The sequence below is a fragment of the Alosa pseudoharengus genome, unplaced genomic scaffold, assembly GCF_046254945.1.
Source record: "Alosa pseudoharengus isolate Yale_2024_CS ecotype anadromous, Long Island Sound unplaced genomic scaffold, YU_APseudo_1.1 YU_APseudo_1.1_scf_14, whole genome shotgun sequence".
NCBI lineage: Eukaryota > Metazoa > Chordata > Actinopteri > Clupeiformes > Clupeidae > Alosa > Alosa pseudoharengus.
This window is the reverse complement of record NW_027468609.1, coordinates 9780646-9795322: the sequence shown is the minus strand read 5'-3', so window position 1 is coordinate 9795322 and position 14677 is coordinate 9780646. Positions and strand designations below refer to the sequence as shown.

At 50.4% G+C, this 14677-nt stretch overlaps 1 protein-coding gene across 12 annotated transcripts in view; it reads left to right on the top strand.

Annotated features, from left to right (window-relative positions):
- The window catches only part of LOC143122856 (putative E3 ubiquitin-protein ligase HERC1), a 58735-nt gene extending 45414 nt beyond the window's left edge, over window positions 1-13321 (top strand). For 9 of the 12 annotated variants that reach the window (XM_076283793.1, XM_076283790.1, XM_076283786.1 and 6 more), the window contains 23 exons: window positions 1-172; window positions 461-575; window positions 804-935; window positions 1096-1197; window positions 1320-1493; window positions 1850-2134; window positions 2799-2864; window positions 3282-3407; window positions 3607-3745; window positions 4157-4338; window positions 4685-4840; window positions 4927-5049; window positions 5163-5265; window positions 5451-5620; window positions 6674-6812; window positions 7353-7522; window positions 8414-8583; window positions 9101-9266; window positions 9369-9445; window positions 9650-9902; window positions 10140-10292; window positions 10923-11228; window positions 11404-13321. The exon at window positions 1-172 is cut by the window's left edge and continues 28 nt beyond it. In XM_076283793.1, coding sequence (XP_076139908.1) covers window positions 1-172; window positions 461-575; window positions 804-935; window positions 1096-1197; window positions 1320-1493; window positions 1850-2134; window positions 2799-2864; window positions 3282-3407; window positions 3607-3745; window positions 4157-4338; window positions 4685-4840; window positions 4927-5049; window positions 5163-5265; window positions 5451-5620; window positions 6674-6812; window positions 7353-7522; window positions 8414-8583; window positions 9101-9266; window positions 9369-9445; window positions 9650-9902; window positions 10140-10292; window positions 10923-11228; window positions 11404-11589 — 3665 coding nt within the window. In that variant the 3' untranslated portion in view covers window positions 11590-13321. The remainder of the gene's footprint in view (window positions 173-460; window positions 576-803; window positions 936-1095; window positions 1198-1319; window positions 1494-1849; window positions 2135-2798; window positions 2865-3281; window positions 3408-3606; window positions 3746-4156; window positions 4339-4684; window positions 4841-4926; window positions 5050-5162; window positions 5266-5450; window positions 5621-6673; window positions 6813-7352; window positions 7523-8413; window positions 8584-9100; window positions 9267-9368; window positions 9446-9649; window positions 9903-10139; window positions 10293-10922; window positions 11229-11403) is intronic. The other 3 variants (XM_076283794.1, XM_076283795.1, XM_076283784.1) reach the window with 1 other exon arrangement.
- The last annotated feature ends 1356 nt before the right edge of the window (window positions 13322-14677 follow it).

The following is a 14677-nucleotide window of genomic DNA, read 5'->3' as shown; positions in this document are numbered from 1 at the left end:
CCACGGGTCACCTGCTCCTGTCGGTGGGTCGCTCGGAGATGGTCAAGATCTGGGGCCGCGTCGGCGGAGGCTGGAGCACCCTGCACTCGCTCTTCCACACGGGTGCGGTCAACGCAGCCGAGTGGTGCCCACTACCCGGCAAAGGTCCAGAGCCACGCCTCATGATGGCAGTGTAAGTGTGCCAGCGCTCACTGGCCAGCAGGACCCAGGCTCCCAGGCTGACCGCAGGGAGGAGGATTGACTTACCATTGATCTCAGGAGATCGACTCTCCATGCCTCCTGGAAGGACTTAAAATAGGACATTTTCAAATTTAGGACTTTAATAAGAGATTAGTCGTTGTATTTATATATACGTGTGTGTGCTTAGGCCATTGTTTGACAGGAGGTGAAATTGAGATAGCGTTGTTGTTTTTCCATCTCCCAACATTGTGACGTTTGTATTTATCCGTTTTTTCCACAGTGGATGCCAAAATGGTCTCCTGTACGTGTGGACTCTGCCACAGGGTGGCGCCATTGTATCACTTCCTAGTTTCCTCAGCTCCTCCTCAAGCCAGGAGAAGAGTGGCGGCGTCAAGGTCAGCAGCCCATTGTGCCATAAATAAGATGCTTTTTGCAGTCTGTTTAAAATGCTATTCAGCCATTTGCACAAGAGAAGTGCTGCTCTTCCTGAATCTTACAACCCCAGAACTGGGCAGAGCGCCTCTTGAACGTAAATAGTGCAGTGAGCCAAGTATTGGGATTGTGCTTTGTGTACATAATGTGTGGGAACACAAAGCTAAATTTGACATCATCCTGTGTTTCAGCGTGGTAGTGCCAAGTGTGTGTTTAGGCTGAGCGGCCACATCACAGCCGTGAAGACTTTGTCCTTCTGCCCCAGTGGCATGGCACTGGTTTCTGGGGGCATTGGAGGTCTCCTCAACATCTGGTCCCTTAGGGTCAGTGGATGGTCACTCCTGTACTTTGATATTTTCTCTGATACTAAATGTTACCTTTGTAGCAGTGCATTAGGAGATAACATTGGTCCCATATATCTTTTAGGTCTTTTATATGTTCTGGTTTTCTCTGATGTCTTGTATTGTTCCTGCCTCTGTTCAGGATGGCACAGTCCTTCAGACTGTTGTCACAGGTCTGGGCTCAGTGGTCTGTACCACCTGGATTCCTAATGTGGGGGTGGCAGCCTGCTCTGGCAGATCAAAGGTATGTGAGCCTAACTTTGGTGATGAACTCTCTGATCTTTTCCTTTGTTGTGCCTTCTGTAGTTGTTTTGGTTTTGTCATGATGGAACCGTCTGATGTCTGTTTTGTTCTCGCACCTCTTAGGATGTTCTGCTGATCCGCTGCACACCTGAGTGGATCTCGCAGAACCAGGTGCTGGCGTCGTGTCGCTCCGTGCTCCGCTCCCAGGGCATTCTGGGTCTGAACCGCGCCCCCTGCATGGCCGTGCTCCTGGAGCGCCTCCCCATCCTCCTGCAGGAGCAGTTCAACTACGAGAGGGTGAGTGGAGCGCTAAATCCACAGCTCCAGACCGAACTCAAATAGGCGTCTGAGTCAGGACTTATTTTTGATTTTTTTTTTTCCCTCCACTGCTCTGGGAAAGACGCCAGAATGCTCCAAAAGCTGTTTTTTTTATCCAGCAACTTGAATAGATCTTCACCTCACAAGCTCATTACCAGGCTGCGTGTTGTGAATGCCCAAAAAAATCCAGCACCTTAGTAATCGATCGCGTTCACCTTATTTGGGGATGTGTGTGTAAATGTGTGTGTGCGCTCTCTCTCTCTCTCTCTCTCTCTCTCTCTCTCTCTCTCTCTCTCTCTCTCTCTCTCTCTCTCTCTCTCTCTCTCTCTCTTCAGAGTCACGTGATGGCGGGCGATCAGCTGGTGCACAGCCCCTTCCTGCAGAGCCTGTCCTCGCTGACCGTGGGCCTTGCGATGGACCAGCTGCTATGCCGACCACCACGGCCCCTGCACCATGCCGGTGGCGAGGCGGACGGCTGCCCACTGGAGTGGACCTGGCTCGCCACCTTCTCCACCACCGTCAAGAGCGCCGAGGCCTTCGCCCGCGGCATTGGCTTTCCCGAGTCCTTCACCGTGCCAGAGTTCCAGCAGCTTGGGGTCACCGAGGTCTCTAAAGCCCTGGTCAGTTCATCTGGACGCTTTACATAGTTATGAGATGGTCCAGTTTTAAAGGGGTGGTTCAGTAGGCATATAAGCAGCTGCAGCGGCGGACTGATATTACCTAGTGTTCTACTAGGTATCCCGATTGGAGTGTGCTTTCTTGAATTTCCCCTAGGGATCAATAAAGTATATCTATCTATCTATCTATCTATCCATCTTCTCTGTTTACTTTTCGGCGCAGTGCTACTAACCGGAGCAAGTATAATGCCGCTGCTAAGAAACTAGTCCCTTAAAATGTTATGGGATCATTGAAATGCAAGGATAGTTTTATTTCTAACATTTAGTGGCATTTTTAGTGGCAGGCTAACACATACTGATGACTTGCGCTAGCCTAGCACCTGCGAACTCTGCAACTAGAAGGACTGGATGAAACATGTTGAAAACGGTTTACACTGATAAATATCACTTTCTAACTTGGAAATGAGGTCCTATGTCCAAAATCCTGAACCACCCCTTTAAGATCAACAGTGGAAGTTGGGAAACTAAATGAACGCTATCTGAAACTCCCTCCTTGCCTCTGGGGATGTTTAGACCCATTCCCGCCACGAGACCCAGATAAAGTGTTGTGTGAATCGACCTAAACTGGAACAGCGGTGTTAAATAAAGATGTTGTCCTTTATTGCAGGACAACAGCAAGTGGAGTTTCATGATGGATGAACAGCTCATGTCGTGGGCCACAACTCGTCCTGAGGTAAGTGCCCGGCCCGGCCCCTATCACTCCATCTCCCATCATGCATCACTGTCGTCCGAGGCTCTGGGAACCTGGAGCCATGACTCACGCATCCATTGTTCGCATTGTTCACTGTTATTAATGACCTCCACGCTGCACCCGCAGAGGCTGGCTCCAGGTGCTTGTAATCTTGGGGAAGCAGCTGGAACTGAGGGGCGTTTCTATTGAAAACCATTCTTTAAAATGTACAGCGCAATTTTGAGAAATTAACCTGCTGCACTTTTGAAATAGTCTGTGAGAGTCTGACTATTATGTATTTGGTTGTAAAGGCTTTTACAGACGTTCAAAAGAACGAACGGTAAGAATATGTTAATATTTGAATTTGATTTTTTGTGTGTGTGTGTGTGTGTGTGTGTGTGTGTGTGTTTACCTTTTCAGGACTGGCAGCAGGGTGGTAAAAGTGAGGTCTATCTGTGGGGTAATGGTCGCCATGGGCAGCTGGCAGATGCGGGCACCAATCTGTCTGTGCCCACCCTGGCACCTTCCCTGTGCCAGACCCAGCAGGTACGCTGCATCCTGCTGCAGTAAACAGCTCCTCATGCAAACAGCTGAGTTAATAAACTACTCCGCAAAGGCAAATGATCAATATTGTTATTGAGCTGCGACCTGATGAAGTTGGATGGATGGATGTTTTTGTGTGTGTGTGCGCGTGGTCGTGTGTGTGTGTGTGTGTGTGTACGTGTGTGTGTTTACTCCCTGGCAGGTGGTGTGTGGGCAGAACTGCACGTTCCTGGTGCAGGCTAATGGCACAGTGCTGGCCATTGGAGAGGGCAGCTATGGCAGACTGGGTCAGGGCAACTCTGATGACCTGTACACCCCCACCATCATATCAGCCCTGCAAGGTAGCCTCCAGCCCAGCCGGGCTCACATACACTACTGTGTTAAAGGCCAACACTGATTATTGGTTGATTATAGACCAATTTCACAGTGTCCAGGTGTCCGGCCTCATTGATGTTAATGATACCTTAATTGGCAGGCTAAAACGTCTTCCTGTTTCAGTCTTTCCTGTGGACTTTTCTTTTGCTGTCTATGGGACAGTGCTCTTCCACAGGAAGTTGATTTACACAGCGGCCCCATCTTGTGAAATGGGCTAATTGCTGCAAACTCCACATGATGTCCAAGCATGGTTTTAATATGACTCAGCTGGCATTTTACTACATTGTGTGTTTTCTTTGGGATCATTATTCTGTTTCTTCTGATATTGTGATTCTTTGGTGTAAGGGTGTGTTCTGTTCTCCGCTGGTCCCTCTCAGGCTATGTGGTTACGCAGCTGGTGACCTCCTACGGCTCCGACGGTCACTCTCTGGCCCTGACGGAGACTGGAGAGGTGTTCAGCTGGGGTGACGGGGATTATGGGAAACTGGGCCACGGCAACACTGAACGGCAGAGGCGGCCCAAACAAGTAGAAGCTCTCCAGGGGGAGGAAGTGGTGCAGGTAAGATATACAGGAGGGAAGTGCAAACCATATAAAGGCATAATATACTGATGGTCTTTATCAACAGTAGTAGTCTCAGTGTCCGTGTGATGCCGAAACCCAATCTGGCATGTTTCAACATGATCACACAATCTGAATGAACCTGTCAGCCTCCCATCTCTTTGCAAATCTAAACATGTCATTGAAAGATTCCTTGAAACATTAAAAGTAGGTTGTTGATGAATGGAGTGCTGTTGCTTGGTTGGGTTCTTTGGGTGTGGATGGTGTATTATGGAGACTCGAGCTGTGCGTTTCCTGGCGCTCCTGTCATGCGTGTTTCTGACGCGCTGTGTCCTTCCCGTCTCAGCTGGCCTGTGGCTTTAAGCACTCAGCTGTGGTCACGGCCGACGGGAAGCTCTTCACCTTCGGCAGCGGTGACTCCGGCCGCCTGGGTCAGAGGTCGACTTCCAACAAGATGCTGCCCGAGCGAGTGATGGCCCTCGAGGGCTACCACGTCGGACAGGTGAGGAACGGCCTGATGACCTGTGATATACGGGACCTTTAATCCTGCGCACCTGACCTCACCCCCTCACCTGTCCTCTTGTGCAGGTGTCGTGTGGCATCAACCACACTCTGGTGCTGGCGTCTGATGGCATGACCGTGTGGGCGTTTGGAGACGGCGACTATGGCAAGCTGGGCACGGGGCCCTGCACTGTCAAGTGCTACCCTCAGGTACAGAGCCTGGGCGCTGATGATGGCACTTTCAGACGCTCTCTCAGTAGTGCTTTAGCAAGGGTGGAGTAAGGGTGGAGTAAGTAACTGTGTCTCACCACTGTGTTGGGCAGAAAGTGGAGCTGCTGTGTAATAAGGGAATAAAGAAGGTTGGCTGTGGGACCCACTTCTCCGTGGTGCTGGGCAAGGATGGACGAGTGTACACCTTTGGTCAAGGTAGGGAGTAGGAGTGTGTGTACTTGTGTGTGTGTACTTGTGTGTGTACTTGTGTTATGGTCTTCCCTGCCAGTATATGTTGTTTATATGTCTGAATTCTTACTCTGTGTGTAACGCTGTGTGTGTGTGTGTGTGTGTGTGTGTGCGTGCGTGTGTGTGCGTGGGTGTTCTTTGCCCTCTTTCAGAGCGCTTGATTGGCTTGCCAGACTCCATGCTGAAGCACCATAACCGGCCGCAGGTGGTGCCGGCGCTGGAGGGGGTGTTTGTGGAGGACATCGCTGTGGGCTGTGAGCACGTCCTGGCCCTCTGCTCCAATGGAGATGTCTACGCCTGGGGCTGCAACTGCGAGGGCCAGGTATACACACACACACACACACACACACACACACACACACACACACACACACACACACACACAGAGAGCTAGACAGAAATGGAGAGGCAGACACTCATAAGACTTAGATTCATAATCTCACACATACAAACTCATACTCACGTACACACACAAACACACACACACAAGAGAGAGAGACACACACAGACACACATACACACACACAAATATGAATCCAGTCTATGAATAGGTATGCACAGCCATCCATAATAGTTATCCATAATAACCAGGTGTAACATTTTCTCACACTCATATTGGTATCCATCAGGTTCCCACCTTTCTTAAGGTGCTGGTGATTGACATGTGAATGATGAGTTGCTCTGCTCAGACCAAGACTCTGCTCCCCATTGTAATCCTGCTCCTCCATCTTTCCAATGTGGTGATTTATCTCAGGAGACAGTTGTTTATTTCAGGCTTATTGATTCATCTCAAATCAATGATGGGAGTATAGAATGAGCGCCCGCTGCGTGGCAGTATTTCATGTGTGTCTGAGGGCTTTTGTTGCACTCTGTGTGAACTGGCTCGGTCCTGAGTGTGTTGCCATGGCGACAGGGGCGTTGCCAGCTCTGCGGCAGCTGCTCTGGTTTGCGGGGTGGGCTGGCGGAGGAGCGCGCGTCTCTGGCCAGCCAGCGGCCGCACGGGCACTAAATCCCCACTCCGGTCAGGTGTGTGTGCGTGCGTGCGTGTGTGTGCGTGTGCGTGTGCGTGTGTGTGTGTGTGGGGGGGGGGAGGTGCGTCGATTGATATGGCCCTCTGTGTGTGTCTGCAGGGCTGGCAGGTAATAGAGCTGGTGATGTCTCTGCAGCTCACTGCTTATGCAGCGTATGCCCCCCCCTACACACACACACACACACACACACACACACACACACAGTATGCAGATTCCCAGTGCAGGATCAAGCCAGGTGTTCACTGATAAGTGCTGACAGGTCTGTCTCTGTGATTGGTGTACCAATGCGTATAAGCGTGTATGTTTAATGTCAACACATTTGTTGGTGTGTGTGTGTGTTACAGCTGGGCTTGGCCCACACCAACCCGGTAAAGGAGCCTGCGCTGGTGACGGCTCTCCAGGCCAAAAACATCCGGCAAATCTCTGCTGGCCGATGCCACAGTGCCGCGTGGACCACACCGTCCACATCAGCCAAAGCCTCTGGTATGGACCGGCTACTGTACATGCACACAGACCAGACGTCAGCTGGCGCTGGAGACACTAGCACTTGGCGCACAGCCTCCACAATAGAACACACACACACACACACACAAACAACATACTGCATGGCTCAGGCTAGAAAGTCTGCCAGAGCCCAGATAACAGTACAGAAATGCACACAGATGTTTCACAGAAACTGATAACATTCTAGTGGTACAAGCACCCATATTCACACACACTGCAGTTCACTTGTGCACACAGCCAGGCTACATTTCTCTCCTCGCTTGTGTCCATGACATCTCTGAACTGGAAGATCACAGCAGACATTTTATCAGTTTTTGTGTCTGTTTTTCCATTGTATTCTCAAGTGTGTGTGTGTGTGTGTGTGTGTGCGTGTGTGTTTGCGTGTGTGTGTGTGTGTGCGTGTGCGTGTGCGTGCGCGTGTGTTTGCGTGTGTTTGCGTGTGTGTGCGTGTGTGTGCGTGCGTGCGTGCGCGTGTGTGTGTGTGTGTGTGTGTGTGTGTGTGCTGCCTCTGTGTCTCAGCAGGCTCACCCTCAGTACAGCTGGGCCTGCCCCTGTCCGTGCCTCCCCAGTACAACGCGCTGAAGGACTGCACCCCCGAGGTGCTCAACGGCCGGCTCCGCGTGCTCTACCACTTCTCCGACCTCATGTACAAGTCCTGGAGACTGCTCAACCTGGAGCCCCGCAACCAGGTGACCACTCGCCGCCCAGCCCCCTGGCATGTGGCCTTGGCAAACTTGAGCTTGGCCTTCCTCTTCAAGCAGTTCAGTCATTTATTAGGGTACTTTAGTTTGAAGATGAGGGTATAAGGACATATAATCTCCAAAGTATGTTTTTGGGACGAATTGAGCTGTATTTCTGTAAAGTAAAAGTACAAAAGTGAATGGTATTTAGCAGACAATGTTTTAGTGAGATGAACTCACAGCAGCAGGTTGGGGGACCAAACCCTGGGTTGAGCCATTGTCAGGTGTAATGTTCCTGCTGCTCCTCCACACCGGCATATTTCTTCAGATCTAGTATGGAACAAACCACCTTGCTATTGCTAACATGCATGCATGCACTATTGGGTGCTGGTGTCCTATTCTGGCTCCCCTCCTGACTTGATGTCTAGTCGTAAAGGCTGCAGTGCAGATGTGCTGCTTTGTTGGGGAAGCTCAGAGTTGCTGAAAAGACTGCAGTGCAGATGTGCTGCTTTGTTTGGGAAGCTCAGAGTTGCTGTAAAGGCTGCAGTGCAGATGTGCTGCTTTTTTGGGGAAGCTCAGAGTTGTTGTAAAGGCTGCAGTGCAGATGTGCTGCTTTGTTGGGGAAGCTCAGGGTTGCTGTAAAGGATGTGGTGCAGATGTGTTGCTTTGTTGGGGAAGCTCAGGGTTGCTGTAAAGGATGTGGTGCTTTGTGGTGGAGCTCCGAGGCGTTGGTGGCGAGCCAGAGGGTGTAACGGCTGAAGGGATGAACAGGTGCGGCGCTTGATGAATGTGCCTCGTTTACTGGCCGGCCCCGGTGCGCATTCTGCTGATGTATAATGGATGTGCGTGTTCATTAGCCGCTCCGTACTCACTGCCAGTCTGCGCCCTCTCCCGTGCCAGGTGCTGGCGTCGCGCTACAGCTCGGGCACGGCCGCCATCGTGCAGGGTCAGCTCCGAGGCCTCCTCTCCCCCAAGGTCAACACGCTGCCCCTGGTCCGCTCCATCGGCCGGACCATGACCCAGGGCAAGACCTACGGGCCACAGATCACCGTCAAGAGGATATCCACCAGGTACCGTACTAGGCTTGGGAATCGGTTCCAGGTATCGGTTAGGAGCCGGTTCCAAACGTTCCGATCCATCGGAATCGTACACATTCACATGTTAACGATTCCACTAACGATTCCAATACAAAGCTTTGTTTTAGAAATGTTTTACTTTTTTAGACATTTTAAAGCATTCAACTTCTGTATTGATATTGCACATTTGATACTCATTCTCTAAAACCACTTTAAATTAGACATTCAAAGCCAACAACTCTCAAAGCCATCCTATAAGTGTTCAGCTAATGGTACAGGAATCAATATGGGAATCGATAAGGAATCGCAGCGATAAGCAGACTCGACAATGGCATTGATATCGATAATTTCTTAACGATGCCCATCCCTATACCGTACCGGTACTTCTCTGGGACTAGCGCAGCACCATGAAGAGATTCCAGTCACATTGCATCAGCATCTTAGCATCAGATACTCTTCTCCCATATGGTCCAGTCTGTGTATCAGTGTGTGTGTGTGTTTGTGTTTGCAGGGGGCGCTCCAGTAAGCCCATCTTTGTCCAGATCGCCAAGCAGGTGGTGGCGCTGAACCCCACCGAGCTGCGGCTGCCCTCGCGCGCCTGGAAGGTCAAGCTGGTGGGCGAGGGAGCGGACGACGCGGGCGGAGTGTTTGATGACACCATCACGGAGATGTGTCAGGTGAGCCATCGAGGCGACGCGTAGGCGCCAAAGGTATGTCTGTCTTCTCTGAATCGGTCATGTGTCATGTTTGCTCATGTGCATTTCTGTCTCTCTCTGCAGGAGCTGCAGTCTGGTGTTGTGGACCTGCTGATCCACACGCCCAACAGCTCCACTGACATGGGAAGCAACACGGACAGGTGCGTGTTCGTCTCAGACGGCCACTATTTCTGCATCACCTGCTTGCTTACCAGATTTCTTGGCTTAATCGGCTTCAAAACTGTAGATACTTTGATATGGGTGATTTCAGTGTATTTCTATGGTGCATTGATGGTGAAATGTGAACTGGGGAAAAATAAGTTGGCGATTTGTACCCCGCTCGCTGATTGGTTGGTTTTTTGCAGGTTTTTGCTGAACCCGGCCGCCGTGTCCGAGGACCACCTGGTGCAGTTCCGTTTCCTGGGCATCCTGATGGCGGTGGCCATCCGCACCAAGAAGCCGCTGGACCTGCACCTGGCGCCGTGGGTGTGGAAGCAGCTGTGCTCCATCCCGCTGGGCGGCGGCGACCTGGAGGAGGTGGACCTGCTGACCTACCGCTCGCTGCAGGGCATCCTCCACCTGGACAACAGTGGCATCACTGAGGAGAACTTCACAGTGGTGAGGAGCAAAACGGGCCCAGGGACGTGGCACTGACCTGCGCTGGTCTGCACTGGACCTGGTCCAGATGGGCTCAGGAGTGATCTGTCGCAGTGCCAGAGGGTTGGGAAATGAGAAACTGACCACGTGGTGGGACAGTTCAGAGTTCTCCCCAGAACGCAGTCCATTTGCAGCATGGTGTGTAATAAGCAGTGATGGACCATAAAAAGCTCTGTTGTCTTGTCTCCTTGTGTCCAGATGATCCCGCTGGACTCGTTTGTGGCCCACAGTGCTGATGGCAAGCTTGTGCCAGTGGTCCCTGGCGGCCACAACATCCCCCTGACCTTCTCCAACCGGACCGATTACGTGGAGCGGGCACTGGAGTATCGCCTGCATGAGATGGACCGACAGGTAGCTCCCCTACAACCCACCTCAGCGCTGGGCATGTGACTATCTACAGCCAGGGCCACAGCCTGTTGACATCAGTGGGCACTATGGTGGCCTGAGAGGGCCAGTGTTCAGAGCCGGAGCGTAGATCAATAGTGTGGGCGCTGGTGCAAAGCTGTCCTTGTGAACTGCCAGACTGTGCTCTCAGATCTATGTCTACCTCTGGCCTGTCACTGAACTAATGGTCCGTAACGCATGTTGTAATTGCTGTGCAGTGGAGTTTTCGCTGACTGTGTTTGTGTGTGTGTGTGTGTGTGTGTGTGTGTGCTTGTGCATGTGTGTGTGTGTGTGTGTCTGTGTGTGTGTGTGTGTGTCTGTGTGTGTGCGTGTGTGTCTCTGTTTGTGTGCGTGTGTGTCTCTGTGTGTGTGTGTGTGTTTGTGCGTGCGTGTGTGTGTGTGTCTCTGTATGTGTGCGTGTGTGTCTCTGTGTGCGTGCGTGTGTGTCTCTGTGTGCGTGCGTGTGTGTGTGTGTCTCTGTGTGTGTGCGTGTGTGTCTCTGTGTGTGTGTATGTGCGTGCGTGTGTGTCTCTGTGTGTGTGTGTGTGTGTGTCTGTGTGTGTGTGTCTGTGTGTGTGTGTGTGTGTGTGTGTGTAGGTGGCGGCGGTGCGTGAGGGCATGTCCTCCATCATCCCCGTGCCCTTGCTCTCCCTGCTGACGGCGCGGCAGCTGGAGCAGCTGGTCTGCGGCCTGCCCGAGGTCTCCGTGGAGATGCTCAAGAAGGTGGTCCGCTACCGGGACATCACCGACAGCCACCAGCTCATTGGCTGGCTGTGGCAGAGCCTGGAGGAGTTCACCAATGAGGAGCGCGTGCTTTTCCTGCGCTTCGTGTCCGGCCGCTCCCGGCTGCCCTCCAACCCCGCCGACATCACACAGAAGTTCCAGATCATCAAAGTGGACCGGGTAAGCCTGAGGGGACTAACCAGTGCTTTTTTAGTTTGAATTTAGAGGTTTTCTAGCAAGCTATCAAAGCAACGCGGCATGCCTGCTCCTGCTAATGTGCTGTGTTTGACTCTACTCTGAGGGGGTCATTATTTTTATCCTCCTCCTCATCTTCCTCCTCTGTCCCCTCCTGTAGCCCGTGAACGGCCTGCCCACGGCCCAGACCTGCTTCTTCCAGCTGCGCCTGCCGCCCTACACGAGCCAGTCGGTGCTGGCCGAGCGCCTGCGCTACTCCATCCACAACTGCCCCTCCATCGACATGGACAACTACATGCTGTCGCGCAACACCGACGCGGCCGAGGGCTCGGACACTGAGTACTAAAGCGGGGCGTGAGCCGCCTCTGATTTGTTGAAAGCACAAGCCTTTGTCCCTGGTGTCTGTTCTTCTTCTCCTCCGCCTCCGCCTCGTCTCTTCCTCCTCTCACGCGCGCGCTCGTGCAATAGAAGACCGCAGCTTGCTCGGCTGCTGCCCGGTGCAGTGGGCAGAGCCCGGCACTGCAGCACCATAGAGCGTCCGCCCCTCGCTGATGTGAAGGGGTCCTGTCCGTTCATAAATCACCCCCCCTCCCCCCCCCCCTTTTGGTTTTTGCATGGCATTTCTGGTTGACTGTTACAAAGGCAAAACATCTTTTTTTTTTTTTTTTTTTGCCCTTTGTAGGTTTGTTTTGGGTACGGATTGTGCTCCCGCCGGACACTCTCATGGAGGACATCCCTCCGAACACGTAGCCTTCATTGGCTTGCAAAGATACGTACTGTAATGACCATATCCCTCTCTGTGCCTGTGTGAAACGTTGCAGAGTGGCACTCCTAGGCCAGCCTTAGCTCATAGGAATGCTCTTGAAGCGTGGGATGGCGGCGTTGCTCTCTCTTGTTCTCCTTACTGCTCCCAAGCTCGTGGAACTGTTTTGTTGTGTCGTCGAGGTGTGGACTGGGCTCATGATCCGCTCATGACCTTTTGGCCTCCCCAAGCTTTTAAAGTGAGAATGCCCCAAAGAGGACGAGGGCCAGCCGAGCGCTCCGGTCACCGTCGGGGGGGGACGGATGGAACTTTGGTGTTCAGTCTCACAACCATATGATGTTGCTCCATAAGAAAAAATATCAAAACATGTATTTAGGATGAATGTATACTCGTGAATGCCATGCACATATGCACTCAGATCAGTTTTCTTTTTTAATTTGCCAAAAAAAAAAGAAAAATCTGTACTACTGTAATTTATTGCATTTAGATGATGGATTTGAGTTATTTGCAGCTATGAAATGGTGTGATGTTGCAGACCATTTTTTTATTTTGGTTTTCCCTGCCAATATGAACGAGGGGGGTTTTTAGTTAAAAAAAAAAGAGCTCCTTCATGGCAGTGCTGTGCTTGAAAGAGTCCGAATGGCTTCTCCTGAGCTGTGGGACTTTGTGTTGCGGTCACCCACACTTCCCGTTCCGTGCTGCCCATGAGCCTCCAGAGCCCAAAGGAAGCGAGGAACTGTGTAGTGGACACGTCCATGACTACTGTGTGCTGTGAATTACAGTATTGGCTAAGTTATTCATCTTTTTTCTTTCCTTTGTTTTTTTATTTCGGAGAGGGGTTTTCTACGAGAGTGGGCTTTTTTGACTCAAGGGAAGTGTGTTTGGTGGTCAGTCCCATTATGGTCATTAAAGTGGCATGGTTGTTGTGGTGTTTGCACTTTAGACTTGTATGCATTGTGCTTGAGCAAAAAAAAAAAAAAAAGATAATAACTATAATAATGAAAACCTTTTAAAAAGGAGATTCTTCAATTCAAAAGAGAGAGACATAAAACCTTATGGTGCTCCTTACATCGCTTGAATTTCCTTCATGTAAATTGGCCTAATCTCGTCCACATCTGAGATCTGCATAGAGCTCCATCATCTCTGCTGCCCCCTGCTGCTCATCGGAGGTCTTGAATCATAGCGTTTGGGTTTTATGAGAAAGGGGGAAGATTCATGTCTAGTTCAAATGTGAGGAGCAGCATAAGCAGTACGATCTGTCATGTTGGTTTCAGCTGAAGTCCAATGTAAATTAAATCTTGTGTTGAAATTTCAAGCGTGTTTATTCTTACTATTTGGTAGTTCATTTTGATAGATGATCTGTGCCAGTCAACTAGAAATACATGAACTACTTGAAATGATAACCATTCTTTTGCCAGCAATTTCAGTTAAGTATGACCTGGTCTCACTATCTTAACTAACTTGTTTATATATAACACTATATGGTCCTACAAAGAAATATGTAAGTGGATGAATAAGCACCGCCATACCCATCCAGGTTTCAGAGGAGTCAGTGTAAACTGATGGAAAGGTTTTTATCTTTTCACTCCCAATTATCTTGGGATGCTTTTGGGATTGGGTCCTGTTCTGATGTTACCCCACACCGTGAACATTTGATAGGATAACAGGAAGGCTGGGAGAGCTAAGCTTCCCTCTGAGAGCTGGCCGGGATAAAAATAAGCTTGTTTACTCGCCGAAACCTTTTGCCCGTTTTTTATTAACCTGGAGGAATTGGGTGTCTGAGTAAAGTTCCACTCTCCTCTCCTCTGCAGGGCTGGCCTTGTGACTCTCCCTTTACACTCTTAGGCAATCCCCTTGGACCGAGGAGTGTGTGTGTGTCTGAAATAACCTACACACACCCAGTAGCCTAGTCCACTGCTGATGATCTCAACTGTTGTTACATCCTAAAGGATGCTTAAGACAGGATTTTTAGAGAACATTTTAAGATTTCATAGGTATCAATTTGAACATTTAAGCATAAGCTGTTGTGTTTAAACAGACACAAACCGAGGTACATTGACCATGACAAAAGTACAGTGCCAGTGAATTTGGCAGCTCAAATCTGACCGGCACAGTGGATCAAATGAGCTTTAACTTCCAGGTTCCCTCTTAAGATGCTATCACTTTGATGGATGGGCCTGCCACTGGCCAGGTGAGCACAGGAGAAACTGATAGTGATCATCAGTATCCTTGAGTTTCTTCCTTTGAATTATGGGGAGGGGCAGGCTGGGTCCTCCATTCTTGGCTTGAGAGGAATTAAGGGGAAACTGGAATCAGAAAATCTATATTGGATATGTGTGAGTGTTATGATTGAAAGCTGAAATTAGTTTGTTTTCTACAAATCATTCCCTGCCCAAGTACATTTTTTTTTCAGTATTAGCTGTAGAGAAGCCAGGAGACACAATGCCAGGAATATATCAGTGAAACAAATTGTTCCACACCATTCTCCTCCAGCCAGATTTAGCTTTGACCTTAATTTGTCCAAATCGGAGGTTGACAATAGGCTTGTTTTTAAGCTGAATTGGCTCAAGCTAGACGCATTTCTCATTACTTTATTCCACAGAAGTAATGTGTAGCCTGACCTTATTACCCATCTGTTTTTGGTCTCGGTGTACCTGGCGCCCGGTGTGGA